The following is a 16,207-nucleotide window of genomic DNA, read 5'->3' on the forward strand; positions in this document are numbered from 1 at the left end:
TCTAAAAGTTGAAAATTTGTAGGAATATAGGCCTTTGGCAGACCTTCATAAAGAGTATAATCATCGGTATGGGCCGCCACCCGTTCTAGACTTATGACTCAAAATATGGTCAATGTTTGGTCAGTGCTACTGGCTTGCAACAGAATTTATCCGCGGAACTGACTATAGGGTGTTGTAGCTGGACTTACCCTCTTTCATTCCACGTATAAAAAACCCCAGATAAATTCTGTTGCAAGCCATAAAGTTAGTTGAAGTAAAATGTCGCTCCAGGAGACCCATATTTTTCAGTGTTTTCAACTTGTTTTTGGTCTTCAAACAGGCTGGAGCGATGGGAATGAAATAAACTAAATCAAAATTACATGTTCAGCTCGAAATTGTCCGGAACCGCGCGATCATTGGTCTTAAAAAGTTTGCTTTCCTCCTACTTCGTAGTAGGTGGAAAACCTCATTTCTTTGACTTCACAAAATTAACAGAAACTCATTGGCTTGCTACGAATATAGGTTGATTGTAAAGTAGAGATGTGCACCGTCCATTTACATATAAAAAACGTGATTTTACACACATTTCCATATTGTGTGACCTCTTGTGAAGCACAAATTACATCTTGAGTGACCATTTATTGACTGTAAACGAACGCTGCGCATCTCTGCTTTACAATAAACCTATATTCGTAGCAAGCAAGTGAGTTTCTGTTAATTTTGTGAAGTAACAGAAATGAGGTTTTCCACCTTCTACGAAGAAGGAAGAAAGCAACATTTTCAAGACCAATGATCGCGCGGTTCAGGACAATTTCGAGCTGAACATGTAATTTTGATTTAGTTTATTTCATTCCCATCGCTCCAGCCTGTTTGAAGACCAAAAACAAGTTGAAAACACTGAAAAATATGGGTCTCCTGGAGCGACATTTTACTTCAACTAACTTTATGGCTTGCAACAGAATTTATCTGGGGTTTTTTATACGTGGAATGAAAGAGGGTAAGTCCAGCTACAACACCCTATAGTCAGTTCCGCGGATAAATTCTGTTGCAAGCCAGTAGCACTGACCAAACATTGACCATATTTTGAGTCATAAGTCTAGAACGGGTGGCGGCCCATACCGATGATTATACTCTTTATGAAGGTCTGCCAAAGGCCTATATTCCTACAAATTTTCAACTTTTAGAAACATGTCTATCTTGAGCTATCACAAAAAAACTGTTTTCACCACCCCTTGACATGCTATGACTTTTCACGTGTTCACTCCGAAAATGGGAAACTAACAGAAAAACTAAAAGATCCCTATTTCTTAGAATTGAAAGACGATTCAAACGAGCTATAGCTTGCCTGGATCGCCGAACCATTGTTTTCAAATTGGTTCAAGTTTTGGCGATATCACTCTTAAAACTAATGAAGTAAAAGATTTGGTTATGAAGACCAGATGATATTTCAAGCGAAGGAAGTAATGGATTCAATGTTCGACTTCCGTTTCTAAAAATTGTATCAAACTCAATACTGATTTACTGACTAATGATATTCAAGTCAAGAAGATATTCACTCGAATTCCCTTGATAAGACTTTCAAATTTACACAGTTTCTGAGTGAGTGAGTGATTTGATGTAACAAAAAGCAAATTACATACCGTTAACCAAAACAAAATCGTAAACTGACAAGGGAAAACGAGTTTGCAACGTAAACCCTTCATTTATTATTTAATAACGTGGATCCAGTGTAGACTATATACGGACCCAACCTTGAGATGGTAACTCAAAACTCGTAATGCTTAAATAATTACACTTGACTCGGTAAATGATTTTCAAAAAACCAAAAATATATTTCTGTTACCTTTTGTTCTGATAATATCCAGCAATGATACGATTCGCAAAATATCCATTAGTGTGTCCACGTTATAAGAAACAATGAAAACAGTAGCTGAGATAATTCAAAGAAAAACGATGATTTGGTGGTAAACGTACGGAACAATAACAACGTGAAGAAAAAGTGTTCACTTTAATCAAAACAAAACAATTTGCATTTGAACTCAACCGTATAAACAAGTTTTTGAGCTTGGTTTTCTAACCAAAAACCGAAATGACAGAAGAAAAAAAAATCAAATTAACTTCCACCGGTTGTGTTGTAACGGTCTATATTGTTCACCTTAAATTTCTTATTTCCACATAACAGTTCATGAAACTCATTAAAAAGTAATTCAAAATTTGATTCGATTACTCAAGCTGAATGTTGCGAATTTTCTTTTTCTTCTTTTACTTCACTTCTTCTATTTTAATCGTTGGAATTTCAAACGGCAATCAACAAGAATCTTATTTTGGATGGAAGAAAATATCTCTTTTTTTTGGTTGTTTTTATTTCAAGCACCAATGCACATCGTTATACTATATACACACCGAAAAAGCAGCAAACATATAAACCGATTTTGATACTGCGTTTAGGGACAAAAGGAATGTGTGCGTACTCTCTCGAATTTCTGTGAAACTGAACGCACGGCTTGGGTACATATAAAATACACGAAACAAAATTTCATAAAACAAAATTCTATTTTCGCTGAATGAATTTATTACACACAATTTTAGGTATGTATTTTTAACCGAAATTATAAAGTCTCCCGAATGGCTCTCAATATGTATTTCCTATTCCTGACCCGAAAAATCAACAACGGCAAAATGTTCGTTGTAGAATATATTTCAAGTATGAAATACAATTCCGGGAAGTATAGTTCACATAAAATCCAATTAATACAACTAAAGATAACCACGAAACCGAACAAAAATGAAAATTCAACTATAGGGGAGAGAGAGCATCGGCCAAAAAGAAAACGACACACACAACAATTCAAGGCAACGATTCAAATGAAACTAACGTTCAATCGGTTCAAACACCAAATTGAAAAACGCCACTCTCGTGCACATTGCTGAATAGCTGAATATGTGCACGATAGTTTGTAGAGTGGATATACAGACATATATAACTTTGTAGTTATGTGGTAGTGGAATCAAGCGCTTTGTGTGTTATATATGTTAAGAAAACGCAACGAAAAAAGTCGAGTGTTTTTTCCGTATATAAAATATTTATGTGTATAGTGAGTGTTTCGAGTATATTTTATGAACCGGCGTATTCATGCTGTTGGTGGATTTATTCATATGGGTACACATATACAAATTGGTTGCACATGGACTCTAGTTGGAATCAGATTTTTATATGAAACATTTATGGGAATTCGTTGCATGTATGACGCTGTTCTGTTGCGTTGTTGTCTTTTTTTGTGGTGTTTTGCGAAGGGCATTATAACATATACTCGGTTGGAGGACGTATGTGATAGTTGTTACACTGGCAGATGTGTGCTTGGTCCATATAAACGTAAAATTTAATGTTTTGTTGTGTTTAGTGTTTTGGGTTTGGTAAAATTAAATCCTTTTCATTTAGGCTATAAGAACCCGTCGTTGCACACTGACCATCCATTTTCGAAAGATTTTTACCACATTTTTAGTTACCAATATTTTTCAATGAGAATTTACGTTTTACGTTAAAGTTTACCCAGAGCATTGTGCAATTGTGTTGAGTTTGTCATGCTCTATAAACATATGACCGCTTGTAATGACAAAATAGTTTGACAAAATTTACGATTCAATAACAAAGAACTCAGAAATTATTTTCGTAAATTCAAGTCAATGTTGACAAACATTTCCGATGTGTATTGCTTAGATCCGTTGTTATCCAAAAAAATATTGTTCGGTTAACCGAACTAATGACATAACAAAATTTCAATATTATAACCAAACACCTCTGGCATACTACTGTGGGTGTATGAAAATCTAGTACTTCATTTGTTGTTGGACTGCCGATATGCTTTTCGTATTTCTTTGGACACTGACAGTGATTTTCAAACATCTACTTATTTATCGTAGTAGAGATGTGTAGGTCTACTTCAAATCTCAGTACCATTAGAATCCATTATAGGGAAGAGACGTTCTAATTGGAGAGTATTTAGATTGTCTGACTGTGTAATTGTAATGGTTTCATTTAGCCTTTTCTCGTAATTCATCCACAAGTAATGAATGAACATAAATTAAGTGCTACAAACACATTCATACATTCACTTAATGAAGAGATAAAACAATTCTGTTAATTTTGACAATTTAAAGAAAAATCAAGAAGAAATGTGCTGTACAATACCAGCAAAACAGAAATTTATGGTGGTACATGCATGACGTCATGTTTGCACATACTCTTAAAATAAATATGTGCGACAGTTTCCAATAATTTACATTCTACGTCAAGTACCATTTCTTATAAAGATCAACGAAGTCAACATCGTATTTTGAAACGAAGAATTGTATAAAGCTCTCTGTGGTACATATAACAATATTCCTTGGTGTGCTAATAAAATAAAAAGAGAAAAAAAGTTGCTTCTGTCATCGTTCGTACTTATATACAACATTCGTTAGCAAAGAGAAATGACCCCTGGAATACAATACATTTCGTTATGGTCATATGGAGTGAATGGCACATTCACATCCATCGCATCAATTGAAGAATTAGATCAATAAATTAGGAAGTGACTTTTATGCAACAGCAAATTCAATTTTTTGAAGAGACTTTCGATTTTCTACAATTAACAGACAGACGGGAAACAAAACACTCACACAAAACATACACGCTCGTTTAATAGCTGTGCTAATATTGTCTTCATTCAATATGAAATGACATAACATTAAGAAGACATTACGGTTTTAATTTATGTGTACAATATGCGTTTAACATGTTTATCAACGCAGTGGTTCTTTTATACATTTTCAGTATACCTCAGATTCAAAATGATCGCTCTCGTATATGTGTTTTATTCACAGCACTCAAGAATCTTATCCCATTAAACAGCTGTATTACAGCTGTCAAGTGATTCGATTCGAATGCATAAGAAAAGGCTACGAATCATCACCGGTATTCGGTTGAAAATTTATAAATCCAACACAATTATTACTTTTTGGTGAAACAAAAACTTTCTCGTCTTCATCGTGCTTACGTGTCAGTTCATTTTGGAGAGAAGAGATTTTAAGACAGCAGAAAAAAACAACGGTTCTGTCCGCGCGTTAAAAGTTTTCAGTCAATCAGTTGATATTGATTATTATTCAATGTGACGACCATGTCCATATTAAACGTATCGGTTCTTTGGATGGATTTTTTTTGCAAATGAATGAACGTTCGAATTTCCTTAAAGGGATTTTTTTTGAAAACTTAAGTACCGATATCGGACACATTTTCCAGCGGCCTTTTATATATAGGCCCCAAAAAATCCAGAACTACAACAAAATAATTCATCGATGCTTGTATGGCTAATAGGAGTTCTTTTCAGATACATGAATACTGAGTCGTTGGAGAGGTAAGCGAGCACGTTAGGGGCAGTTCGAGTCTCATTGGGTTCAAAATTCATCTACACTGAGATGAACTTGTAACGGAAAAACAAAAAACAAAATCATTTTCCCTGATTGCTACTGGTCTCACCTTTCCAATGATGACACACATGTATGGGTAGTGGCATGATGAATGGATCTTTTAAATGTAAATGTGAGAGTAGGTTCCTCGACTCGAAGATTAACGAACACAGAACGAATTTTACTTGATTTTTTTTGAGGTGAGGAAAAACAGGATAAGTAGGAAAATATGGAGTCTTGCCTGCTTTCTCCCGAATATCTACTGTTATATGTACAAACCCAATTTTCTTAAAAATTAAATATTTTGTTTCGTCTCTCGTCATTACTTTTGATTTAACACATCGCCTACCCAGGGCCTATTTTAAGGAAATTAAATTTCCAAAAATTCTCAAATTTTTCCATCACTTTTCGTCATTTCATCTAAAAACACAACAGATTGCATCGTAAATGTTGTTTTTAATGCCTTTTTAGTTGTTTTTTTTTTGTTTTTTTTAGTTGTTTTTCATGTCTTTGAGCTTAACTGATTACTTCGGAATGAGATCTAACAGAAAAAAATTTGGAAATTTGAAAAGTTTTTGTGAAATTTGTGAAATTTTGGAAATTTTTGGAAATTTTTGGAAAATAAATTCCTTAAAATAGGCCCTGCGCCTACCATTTTTGAACGTAAACATGTTTGACAAACTAGTAAAAAAACAGGCAAAACAGCAATATGTGAAATGAAAGGTATCTACGAGACGAATCAGGATGGTTGCTAGGTTGCTAATTCACATTTTGATACATTTTGTATAAGGAAGATGTCACTTTGTGAATTATTGTGAATGACGCGGCGCGAGATTCCTTAACACCATCAGGATATTTAATTTTTAAGAAAATCTGGTTTGTACATACAACAGTAGCTGTTCGCGAGCAAGACTCCATATTTTAAAACTTTTCCTGTTTTAATTTGCTTACTTACGTATTCGAATATCAACGAACATAGCCTAATATTAAAGAATGAAATTGAATGACACCTCACACGACTATATAGCTTTCATGTGTCTGGAAAGAACTCCATAAGAAAAGTGCATGTTTTTAGTTTTTGATCATCTCCTACCAACCACAAGCATCGATGATTTTTTTTAAATAATAGTTTTGGTTCCTACGGACCCACTACCTTTCATACTACAAATAATAAAGTCTGCTGGAAAATGCGTCCGATTTCGGTAGGAACGTTTAAAAAAAAATCCCTCTTACCAGTTCGATTCAGGTAATGTTCGTCATTAATTAGCACGATTAAGACCACAAAATCGAGACTTGTTGAGAAAGAGGAAGAAATTATAACCAAAATTTCGACCAACATTTCACTTTTTGGTTTGAAACAAAATGGTTTCGTAATTGATAAAGCAACAAAACTGAGAATCACCGTTTAAAACCAGAGAAAGTCAAATCAGATATAATTGATGTAAATTTGAACTAATTAACGTTTCAAATAAATCAAAATCCCAAACTGTCGTCCAACGCTCATTATTTGATTCGCTATTGTGATAACGAAAGCGAAAGTTCTTTTCGGAGTTAGTTGTTCCCTATTATCGAATATCAATTCCGTAACATAATGAAAACATGATTACAAACACCCACTCAGACACAAAACTGAAATTGAAAACATGGAAAGGTTTAGCATTTAATTGACGAGAAAACAAATAAATCAATTAGCAAGGAAATTTATTGAAACAAACCCATAAATATTCGTGTAGTCATTATATTACCTCAGCAAGCAAATATTTTTCGCTTCGTATACAATGGACGTATCCACATCCACATCGTCGAAAACGGACTGGGAATGAAGTGGACGATAGAAAAGCGTCTCAATGCAAAATATCGTAAATTTCCTTTGCGAAATTAATTTCAAATTAAAATGCTTTTCACAAAGAAATTTTCTGATTTATTGCTCACGAATATTAATTTAAATACAGTGCGATTGGACCCAGGTTGTATTATTATTACCAACGATCTGATATAAAAAACGGTTGGAATGACGCAAGAAGACTCAGACCGAAACACAAAACAAAAAAATGGTTCTACACTTTCTACACACAAGTAACCACCAGGCAAATCCAATAAACAAACAAAACTTCATAAGCGAGAGACCATCACAAGTAATAAAGTAGAACCGTTGCAGAAAACTAATCTGATGCTAAATGGACGCATAAACTTCATTGGAATTTAATATGCATTTCATGTAATAATCGTAATTATGCCAATTTTCACTGCTAAACATATCATTATCGTTTTCTAGGCTCTATTTCACCGTCATCTATTGCCAATATATATTGTGGTAGAGAGGAAAAACCTCATGAAACGATTTTTATCATTTACCAAATCACCAACAACGGTGGCGGTATTGCGTGCTTTAGCAGCCAGCGAAAAGATAGGCGATAGTCAAAACGCAATAATCAAAAATTAACCATACCCATAGCAGTGATTTAGTTACATTGCCATTATCGATTGAGTAAATATTCTACGGCTAGTAGGTCTACAGTTATTTACCCAATGGAGTCCTATCGCCAGTTGTAAATCTATTCCGGAAAATAGATATTTTAGAATTGATTTTGCTGAGTTTCTTTTGTATATTGTTAATGTTGCTTTGGTTGTTTAGTTTCGTTACGCAAAAAAAAACGTATTTCTTAACATCGTTCAAACTCATTGTGATAGAAATGCAACAAAATTGGAAATATGCGGGCTAACGGTTTTTCGAATTTATATGAACAATACGCGCCTTTTTCAATATACAACCTCTGCAGCAATATGTAACATTAAATCAACGTACTTCGTGCTTGTGTGATTCTAATCAACGATGTAATTGCATACGTCGGATAGCAAATTAAACGTTAATTGACTGCCGATTGAAAATTCACACTTGTATGACTGAAGCCAATTAGGATGTCATGTCATGTCTTTTGGTAGTTAGAAAATTATCTTGTCAAAAATGCATGTTTCTTCGAGGTTTTTAATTCAGAAATGGTTGGAAGAGGTTAACCTCACACGTTCATTTACGAACAAATGAATTTCCAGTAAAAAATGACTCAAATATGGAAAGAAGAATGAAATGTTACGTTCGGTGTAACATCATTACCCACATAGTATAAAGTTCGATGTTAACCAAATTCTTACATTTCTTTTCCACAGAAAATGGCTTTTTTTCATCGTGCAATTTCTTTTGCGGTCTCGAAACCTAAAGAACTCTGTGTGTACGAAAAATACACACAACGAATTGCATTAATTACTAACTGTTCACTGACCCGATTTGCCGACCAAACTGTTTCTCATCTCATCATAGACTCACTGGTAAAAGGTAAAAAGCATATACAAAACTGGCCATTAAGTGTTGATTGTTTTCGCAACGATTTTTTTTTATTGTTTTATGAGTACAATCGACATGGTACCCAATTCAAGATAAAATTTATATTATAAGTGCTTAAGGAAATCAATTATTCATTTCATATCGATGGCGAAGCAAATAACAACCATTTCTAATAATTACACGAGATGTATGAGGTTAGAACCAGGCGCATATAAAGAGTGAATATAATATAAAATGCCGATGAGAAAAGTTTCCGCAATATCGATGTTTTATTAGGTTTTTGGCTTACTGTATCACTTCACTGTTAACGGCTGAAAGAGCAGCGCAAGTATAAAATGGAAACGATTCGAATCATTTAAAACGTTTAGCAAAATTAATAGCTTAATTACAGTCAATTTTCATGTTGCCATTTGCATGATGAGAAAGTTACACATCACTGTTGATTAATTACGGTTGAATGTTAGGTGAAAATATGTTATCTACATTGGGAATCATTTAATCCGGTGCTATTGGAGATGCGTGTATACGTTATACTATAAAGACGATTCGATTAACGTTTAACGTCACACCGATAACTAGGACATCAGTTTAGTATAAGTGGTTTGATTGTCGTAAGCTTTTTTCCTTGCAAGTCGTAGATTAAAAGAATCGCCGTATCGAGACTGGTTCTCGTCACATTTCAAAGAAAGGTATGTTGAAATCTGACTCAGACATATTATACCAATACTGGATGTAATTTAACTGTTATCAGTGATTAAGTACACTCTTAAGTCAATTTAAATTATTTCGAAATTCTCTATCAAATAGAGTCAGCGACGAGTAATTCGTACCGATTACTCATTACATTCAATTCAAATAAAAAACAAATTGTTTTGAAGACGTGTAGCATATAAAACGTAAAGCGAATTAACTCGGTGAAATAGAAAAAAATTATTTGATTGAGCACAATTAAATTGACGGTCGGTGTCGGTAATTTTGAATAAATTTTTACGGAGTAATTCCGGCGAGGGATTCTTTTGAAAATAGCCTTGCTGAAATCGGACAAATTTTCTCCATTCAATACTGCCGTAATTTGTAAGAAAAACAATTTCCAGTGGAAATAACAAAAGAATTTCCAGTATTTCTTTTGTTATTTTATTGGAAATTGTTTTTCTTCCGAATTACGGCAGAATAGGCCTAGGCCATGAGAAAATTGCTTTTTACTGACGATTGGTCGAATCAGGGCCTATTTTCGATAATTTAAATTCTCGAAATTATCGAAAAATTCTCTAAATTCAATTTATTTTTGGAGAATTTTGATAATTTTTCGATAATTTCAAGAATTTTTTGATAATTTGGAGAATTTAAATTATCGAAAATAGGCCCTGGGTCGAATGACATTTCTAGTGAGAAAAGTGCAGCACTTTCTCTCCCGTGAGGAGAAAATAGAACTTTTATCACTTGAACTGACACTTTGTTTGTGTTTTCAAAAATGGTATGGCAAATTGATGTTGCTTGTCTCGTGGAGAAAAACGGTAAATTGGAAATTTTATTTCGAGGACACAACTTGTGACAAGTCACCGAAAAGAATGAAATTTACTATTTTTTTCGCGAGGCCAATACAATGTTTTTCACAACGAAGGCTCCCGAAGTTTCAGCTGGGTCGAGATCGAGAACACGAGCGAAATTGCAGCCCACGCTTCGCTCTGGCCGCAAACATTTGCTCTTTAAGGAATGTCCTATTTTCTCCCCTCGGTATACGAATATCTGTTTTCATAGTATATCTAGATAAGAATTGAGCTTCAGAAGCAAAAACCATTTCTTTTGAAATCATCGATGCTTCTATATTTAGTGGGAGCAGTTCAAAAACCGAAAAAATCCATTTTTCTTATGAAAATTTTTCTGGTTTTTGATTGGTTGAAAAAGGCATCCACACTGATCTTAGCAGTTATAGATAAAACTCTGACTATTTCGGTGAACTTCTACCGGTTTCTATGCACCCGAAATGCAACGAAGACGTAAAGAAACGCCAATTATGATGAACGTACCTCTGAAATGTAAATTTGTGTCTATGTTCCTCTAGAATACATCTTTTCCTGGAAAGATTTGTTTTTTTTTTTGTATTTAGCTCCTTAGAATTGTTTGAAGCTAGGCGGTTCATTTGTTAAAAGAAAATTATTTTTGGAACTAAACGAATCATTATATCATCACTAAACGACATAAAATTACCGCTGCTGACTCACTTTTTCGAAATCAGGATATCAGTACTTATCAAACACTAAATTTATGTTTTCATTTAGTTTTGGAAAATAAGTTTGCTTACTAACCAGAACCACGGTGCGGTTGAATGAGTTTTAACTGAGCATTTCGATGCACTTTTGATATTTTTGGATATTATTAGTCAGCTCGGAGCCCTTGCTGAGGGCTTGAAAATCACGTTTTTTCAACTTTAGCGTGTCTCTGCCGGATTCACTTGGACTTATGGTACCAAATTTTGGTACGATTGTTATTAGAATTATTAGAGCTGCCTAATAATATCCAAAAAGAAAACATTTCTAAAATATATGTCCCATTCCGGCACAGCATCTTTAAAAATAATCCCTCGCGCATTCTGTTTGAAGTGTTATAAATTAAAGTGTTTTTGTAGAATTTGATTTCAATCGCATGTTATTAAAACGTTTTTTTTTTACTATATGCAAAAACGATCGATTACCGAATCACGGTTCATTTAACATCTGAATACATCGTTGGTGTGTAATGTGTGCACGTTTATGTAAGTCTTCAAATTGTTTGTATATTTCGTTTGATTTCTAATTTGATGTTACAATTTTAATGCAACACTAAATTTCCTGGACAATTATACATTGTAACAATATGGAATTATTAATTATGCAATCAAGATTTGTGGCAGCTGGCAGGAAAACTAAGCAATTTGTCGATCAATTTAATCAGACGTAAATAAAAATTTACAGAATCTGTTGAATAACTCGTATGGAGGATTTGTTGTAGAAGATTTTGTTTTTTTAAATACTTCAGGTTGCAATTACATTAATTGTATCCGTAAACAGGAAAATAAAAATTAATTTTGAAATACGAAGGAATGATGCACCTTAATTATTGTCGTTCGTTTGTTTGTTTGATGAACGTAATTAATTGTTGTCAATAAGGCAGACATCTCCGGCTGTTTCGAACTTAAATTAATTGTTGATTGCACATCTATTTCCACCCATATTCTAATAATACGCAGAACGAATGGTAAGATGTCCGTCATTAGAGTACTTCAAGTGAAATGATTATACAATGTAACCAATCAGATGGACGCCTTTTCAAAACTAGCTCTTGAAAAGTCCAGTGAAAAAACTGTGCCTATTCATAGAAAAAAGTAAGGTTGCGCGCATTCATTTAATGACTAGAATTAAACTCTCAAATCAAATGAAGGTGTCCACACAAACACAACCATTTTACTTTCGATTCAAATTCCATGCTCAAACGTTTTAATTTTATAATTATACATTTTGTTCGGATGAATGGCCATTACAGCCAACTGTTCTTCAAAGATTGCAGACAATAAAATGGCTTTTGATTTTCCATATATGACTACTTTGAGTTAATACTTTTTCTTTTTTTGAATTAATTGCATAGACTTTGACTGTATCATGAAACAGAAGAAATAATTTTCTGTATTTTCGCAGGCAATCTCTACACTGCATTGAATTAAAATTACTTGCGGTCAGTGGTCAATAATTACAATAGATACGACTGGTAATTTAGGTAATTTATGTGTTACACTGAGAAGTTCACATTTTCTACATTTTCGTTTCAATGAAGCGAAACGATCTGTTAGTCTAATGAAATAATCAAACGTTATGTGAAACCATAAACAGACTATGGGAGCAGTAAAGAGCCTTGACAAATTCCAAAGAGATTCTTCATATGGATTATACCATTTTAGTCAAGGCGGACCTGCTTCACACTTTCATTTATTAATGGTTTTTAATTGCATTTGTTTTGATATACAATTTTTGGTGTTAGTGAGCTACAACCTCTGAACAGTGTGATACGTAATACGAATCGTATTTATACATTTCACCGAAATTATGACCTCGTCGAGCTTAATTAACTTTGAAGTAAATTATCCGTGGATAAATTCGTCTCTGTTTGAAAAATTGCTACGAAAAGACTACAATAGTGATGACGTTATTGAGGTCGAAAAATATTCGTTGGAACCGGCGTTGAAAAACGGTGAAAATTTTTTGAGTCAAATGATACGGGCAAGAGTTGACTATAGAGTTAACGGTAGTTTGAACAAAATAAACTTTGTGATCAAAGCTCAACTTTTGGACGAGGCTCAGAGTATCCATCAAAATGAATTATTTTCGAGAGAAATTGCCGTCTTCAAGTATGTTATTCCATATGCAGTAGAGCTGTTAAGAAGAATTGGTGACGATACAAAAATTTCAGCAAAGTGAGTAAACTGTAACGTAAAATCTGGAGATGTGTAGAGTACACAGCCCACTACTGAGAGATATTTTTGGCACTAAACATATGACTTAACCTGAGCAATAGAAACTGTGTATGAAATTCAACCACTTTAAAAAGAGCAATTGACTTACAGATGTTACGAAGCCAACTCCGAAAAACTTTATCTAGTATTCGAAGATCTTACATCTCGTGGATATCGAAATGTTGATAGACAGATTGGATTGAGTGTGGATAACTATAAGTCTGCATTTCTAGTGTTGGCCAAATGGCATGCAGCAACAGCTGTATTAGTGCAAACGGTATGTTATAGCCAATGATTATTAACACATTTTTTATTTATATTCATCTGCCCAGGATAATCATCCCACGATAAGACTATTTGACGACATGTTCACTACAACTTTCTTTGAAAATTTAGTAAAAAGAATCATTGAAAGAACCGCCCAATTTATCAAAGAATTTAAACCTGACAATGAGAAGCTAGCAGTCAAATTGGAAGCAATGTCCGATGGAATCTTCATTAAAATTCAAGAATCTACCGAAAGAGTTTCCACTGAATTCAACTGTTTATGTCACTCCGATTTATGGACCAATAATATTATGTTTAACGACTCCCTTCCGCTGAATAGCAATGCCTTGCTCATTGACTTTCAAATGGTCCATACAGCGTCGCCGGTTTTAGATATTTGTTACTCACTTTTCTCGTCATCGGAAGTGTCGGCAAGACAAAATGAATTTGATTTTTTACTATCCTATTACCACAACCACCTTTCGTCGACATTAAAGCAATTGGGATACAAGAACGAAATACCGACATTGGATTTCCTAAAAGATCAAATGCTACTTAGGGGAATCTATGGTGTACCGTTGGGTATATGGGGAACGATTCGAAGATATATAGAGGAAAATGACATAAGTGAAATGGACTTGCTAACATTGGATGGCGAAGAGAATAAATTGCACTGGTACAACCTCTTCAATAATCCTAAGTGTCATGGCAAGGTAACGTTCTTATTGGACTACTTCGATTCGAAAGGGTACTTTGATATGAAAGGTAAATGATTCGGAAATTTGTTTGCAATAGACTACTTGCATGAGTTTCCAAAACTATTTTATTCGGATTATTCAAGTCCTAAAACTCATGAATACAAATTTTGCTCGCTCAATTACGTTAATTAGTATTTTAAATCAGCAGTTCAAATTTTTTGAAATCGTCGACGTCATAATTTTCATTTATTTGTAGTTATGACATCAGAATATGTATTTGTTAATATTATCGTTTTTTCATGTTGGTACGTAAATAATCAAACAACTAGTGACATCATAGTTGTTTTACCAGAGTATTAGTGTATGTATTACATATAAACGATCGCACTAGTCTGACGTCAGACTGTCCTACTGTCAGACTGTCAGACTGTTAGGATTATTTGAAAATAATTTTCTTAATTAATTAAAAAAAAACGGAAGGGATATTTTGATAATGTGTAGTGGTAAATGTTGTTTGTTTTTACATCAAATTTCATTCAAAAATGGTTTAAAGTGATTTCGTGTTTTTGCAAGTAGTCTATTGGTACTGTTATAAAGTTGTTGTCTGTGCTTACGTTTTTAATAAAAAATTGAATGAATGAAAATTAGCCTTTCAATTAAGGATATGAAGTGACTGTGAATACACCCGTCGTGACTAGTATTTCCCTTTATTTCCCTCACGTCTTGCAATAGGTTGATCTTATCTAATTAAACTACACTCGTAAAATTTCAACACTTCTTTCGTCATGGCACTACATCAGATCAGGAAGATCAAATTTTACAAGTTTTTTACAATGCGAAAAAATGAAATGTTTTCTAATTTCGGAGTTGTTATGGTTTGTTATGGTTTCCACAAAGAATTCGTCTAACAGATTCTAATAGAATCTAGATATTCATTTGTTAGATAAAATTTATTATGAGGAAATTACAAGCCACATTAACTCAGGCTTGTCAAAATTTGTCGAAAAAGCCAACAGAAGTATTACTTTTCGTCACTAAGTTGAGAAACAGAAATTTCTGCAAAAAAAAGCTTGCAAAAGTTTCTGATTTCGTCACTGAGTTGAGAATTGTTATTTGTTTACCGAGAGCAGAAATCAAGTTCTTCATATATGAGAGGTGTGATTTACCGTTCCTCTTAACGAAACAAGAAACATCAATTTACCATACCATTGTTGAAAACAGAAACAAAGTGACAGCTGAAGTGAGAGAGAAAGGTTCGAAATTGGAAATAAAAGTGAGAAACGTTCTCTTCGCAAAAGAGAAAGTGCTGCACATTTCTCACTAGAAATGTCAGTCGATCAATCGTCAACAAAAAGTAATTTTCCCATCGCCTATTGAGGGAAGAAAATAGGGTAAATCACACCGCACATATGAAAAACCACTATTCTGTTACACAGCTATGAATAATGAAGTATGATGGTGGTCCAATTTGTTCAGTTAAACAATGTTGTTCTTTTATTAGTACTATAATACCTAAGAATATGGAAACATTGAAATATGGGGTTCGTTAATGTAAACAAATAAAAATGATGAGAACTAGTGGAGTGTGTGCAACTGTAATACGATATTCGATGTTTTTCATTTATCTTGACCTTGACCTTGACCTTGCAACATACAAGCTGGTGCCTGTGCACAATCCCAGAGAGCATGAACGTGCAAACACTTCCAGTAGAGGAACTACTTGGTTTACCCTATTCACTCACAGTTGATGTCATTCATACATATTCGCAGCCTATGTATTCCTGACAAAAACAGCGCTGGGGCGCTACTTGTCATGTAATGCACTTACAAACTAACAACAATCACCGTCGCTTGACAAAGTGATCGGACTATCTACTAAATGTTGATTTTCAATTTTCAATTTTCAATAACTTCAATTACCTTCCACTCTGACATTACCAATTTACACTACATACAAACCATACATTCAACTTCCATTCATTGCATTCTTGTCCA

General features: G+C 33.9%; 2 protein-coding genes across 4 annotated transcripts in view; one reads left to right on the plus strand and one right to left on the minus strand.

Moving 5' to 3' along the window:
- The window catches only part of LOC119071504, a 181,986-nt gene that overhangs the window by 75,440 nt on the left and 90,339 nt on the right, over positions 1-16,207 (minus strand). The window lies entirely within an intron of this gene.
- On the plus strand, positions 12,765-14,833 carry LOC119071531. Its single transcript, XM_037176418.1, has 4 exons — positions 12,765-13,208; positions 13,359-13,524; positions 13,580-14,305; positions 14,792-14,833. The coding sequence occupies exons 1-3, from the start codon at positions 12,841-12,843 to the stop codon at positions 14,285-14,287; spliced, it is 1,242 nt and encodes a 413-aa protein (XP_037032313.1). The 5' UTR covers positions 12,765-12,840; the 3' UTR covers positions 14,288-14,305; positions 14,792-14,833.

The sequence above is a fragment of the Bradysia coprophila genome, chromosome II (assembly GCF_014529535.1).
Source record: "Bradysia coprophila strain Holo2 chromosome II, BU_Bcop_v1, whole genome shotgun sequence".
NCBI classification, from domain to species: Eukaryota; Metazoa; Arthropoda; class Insecta; order Diptera; family Sciaridae; genus Bradysia; species Bradysia coprophila.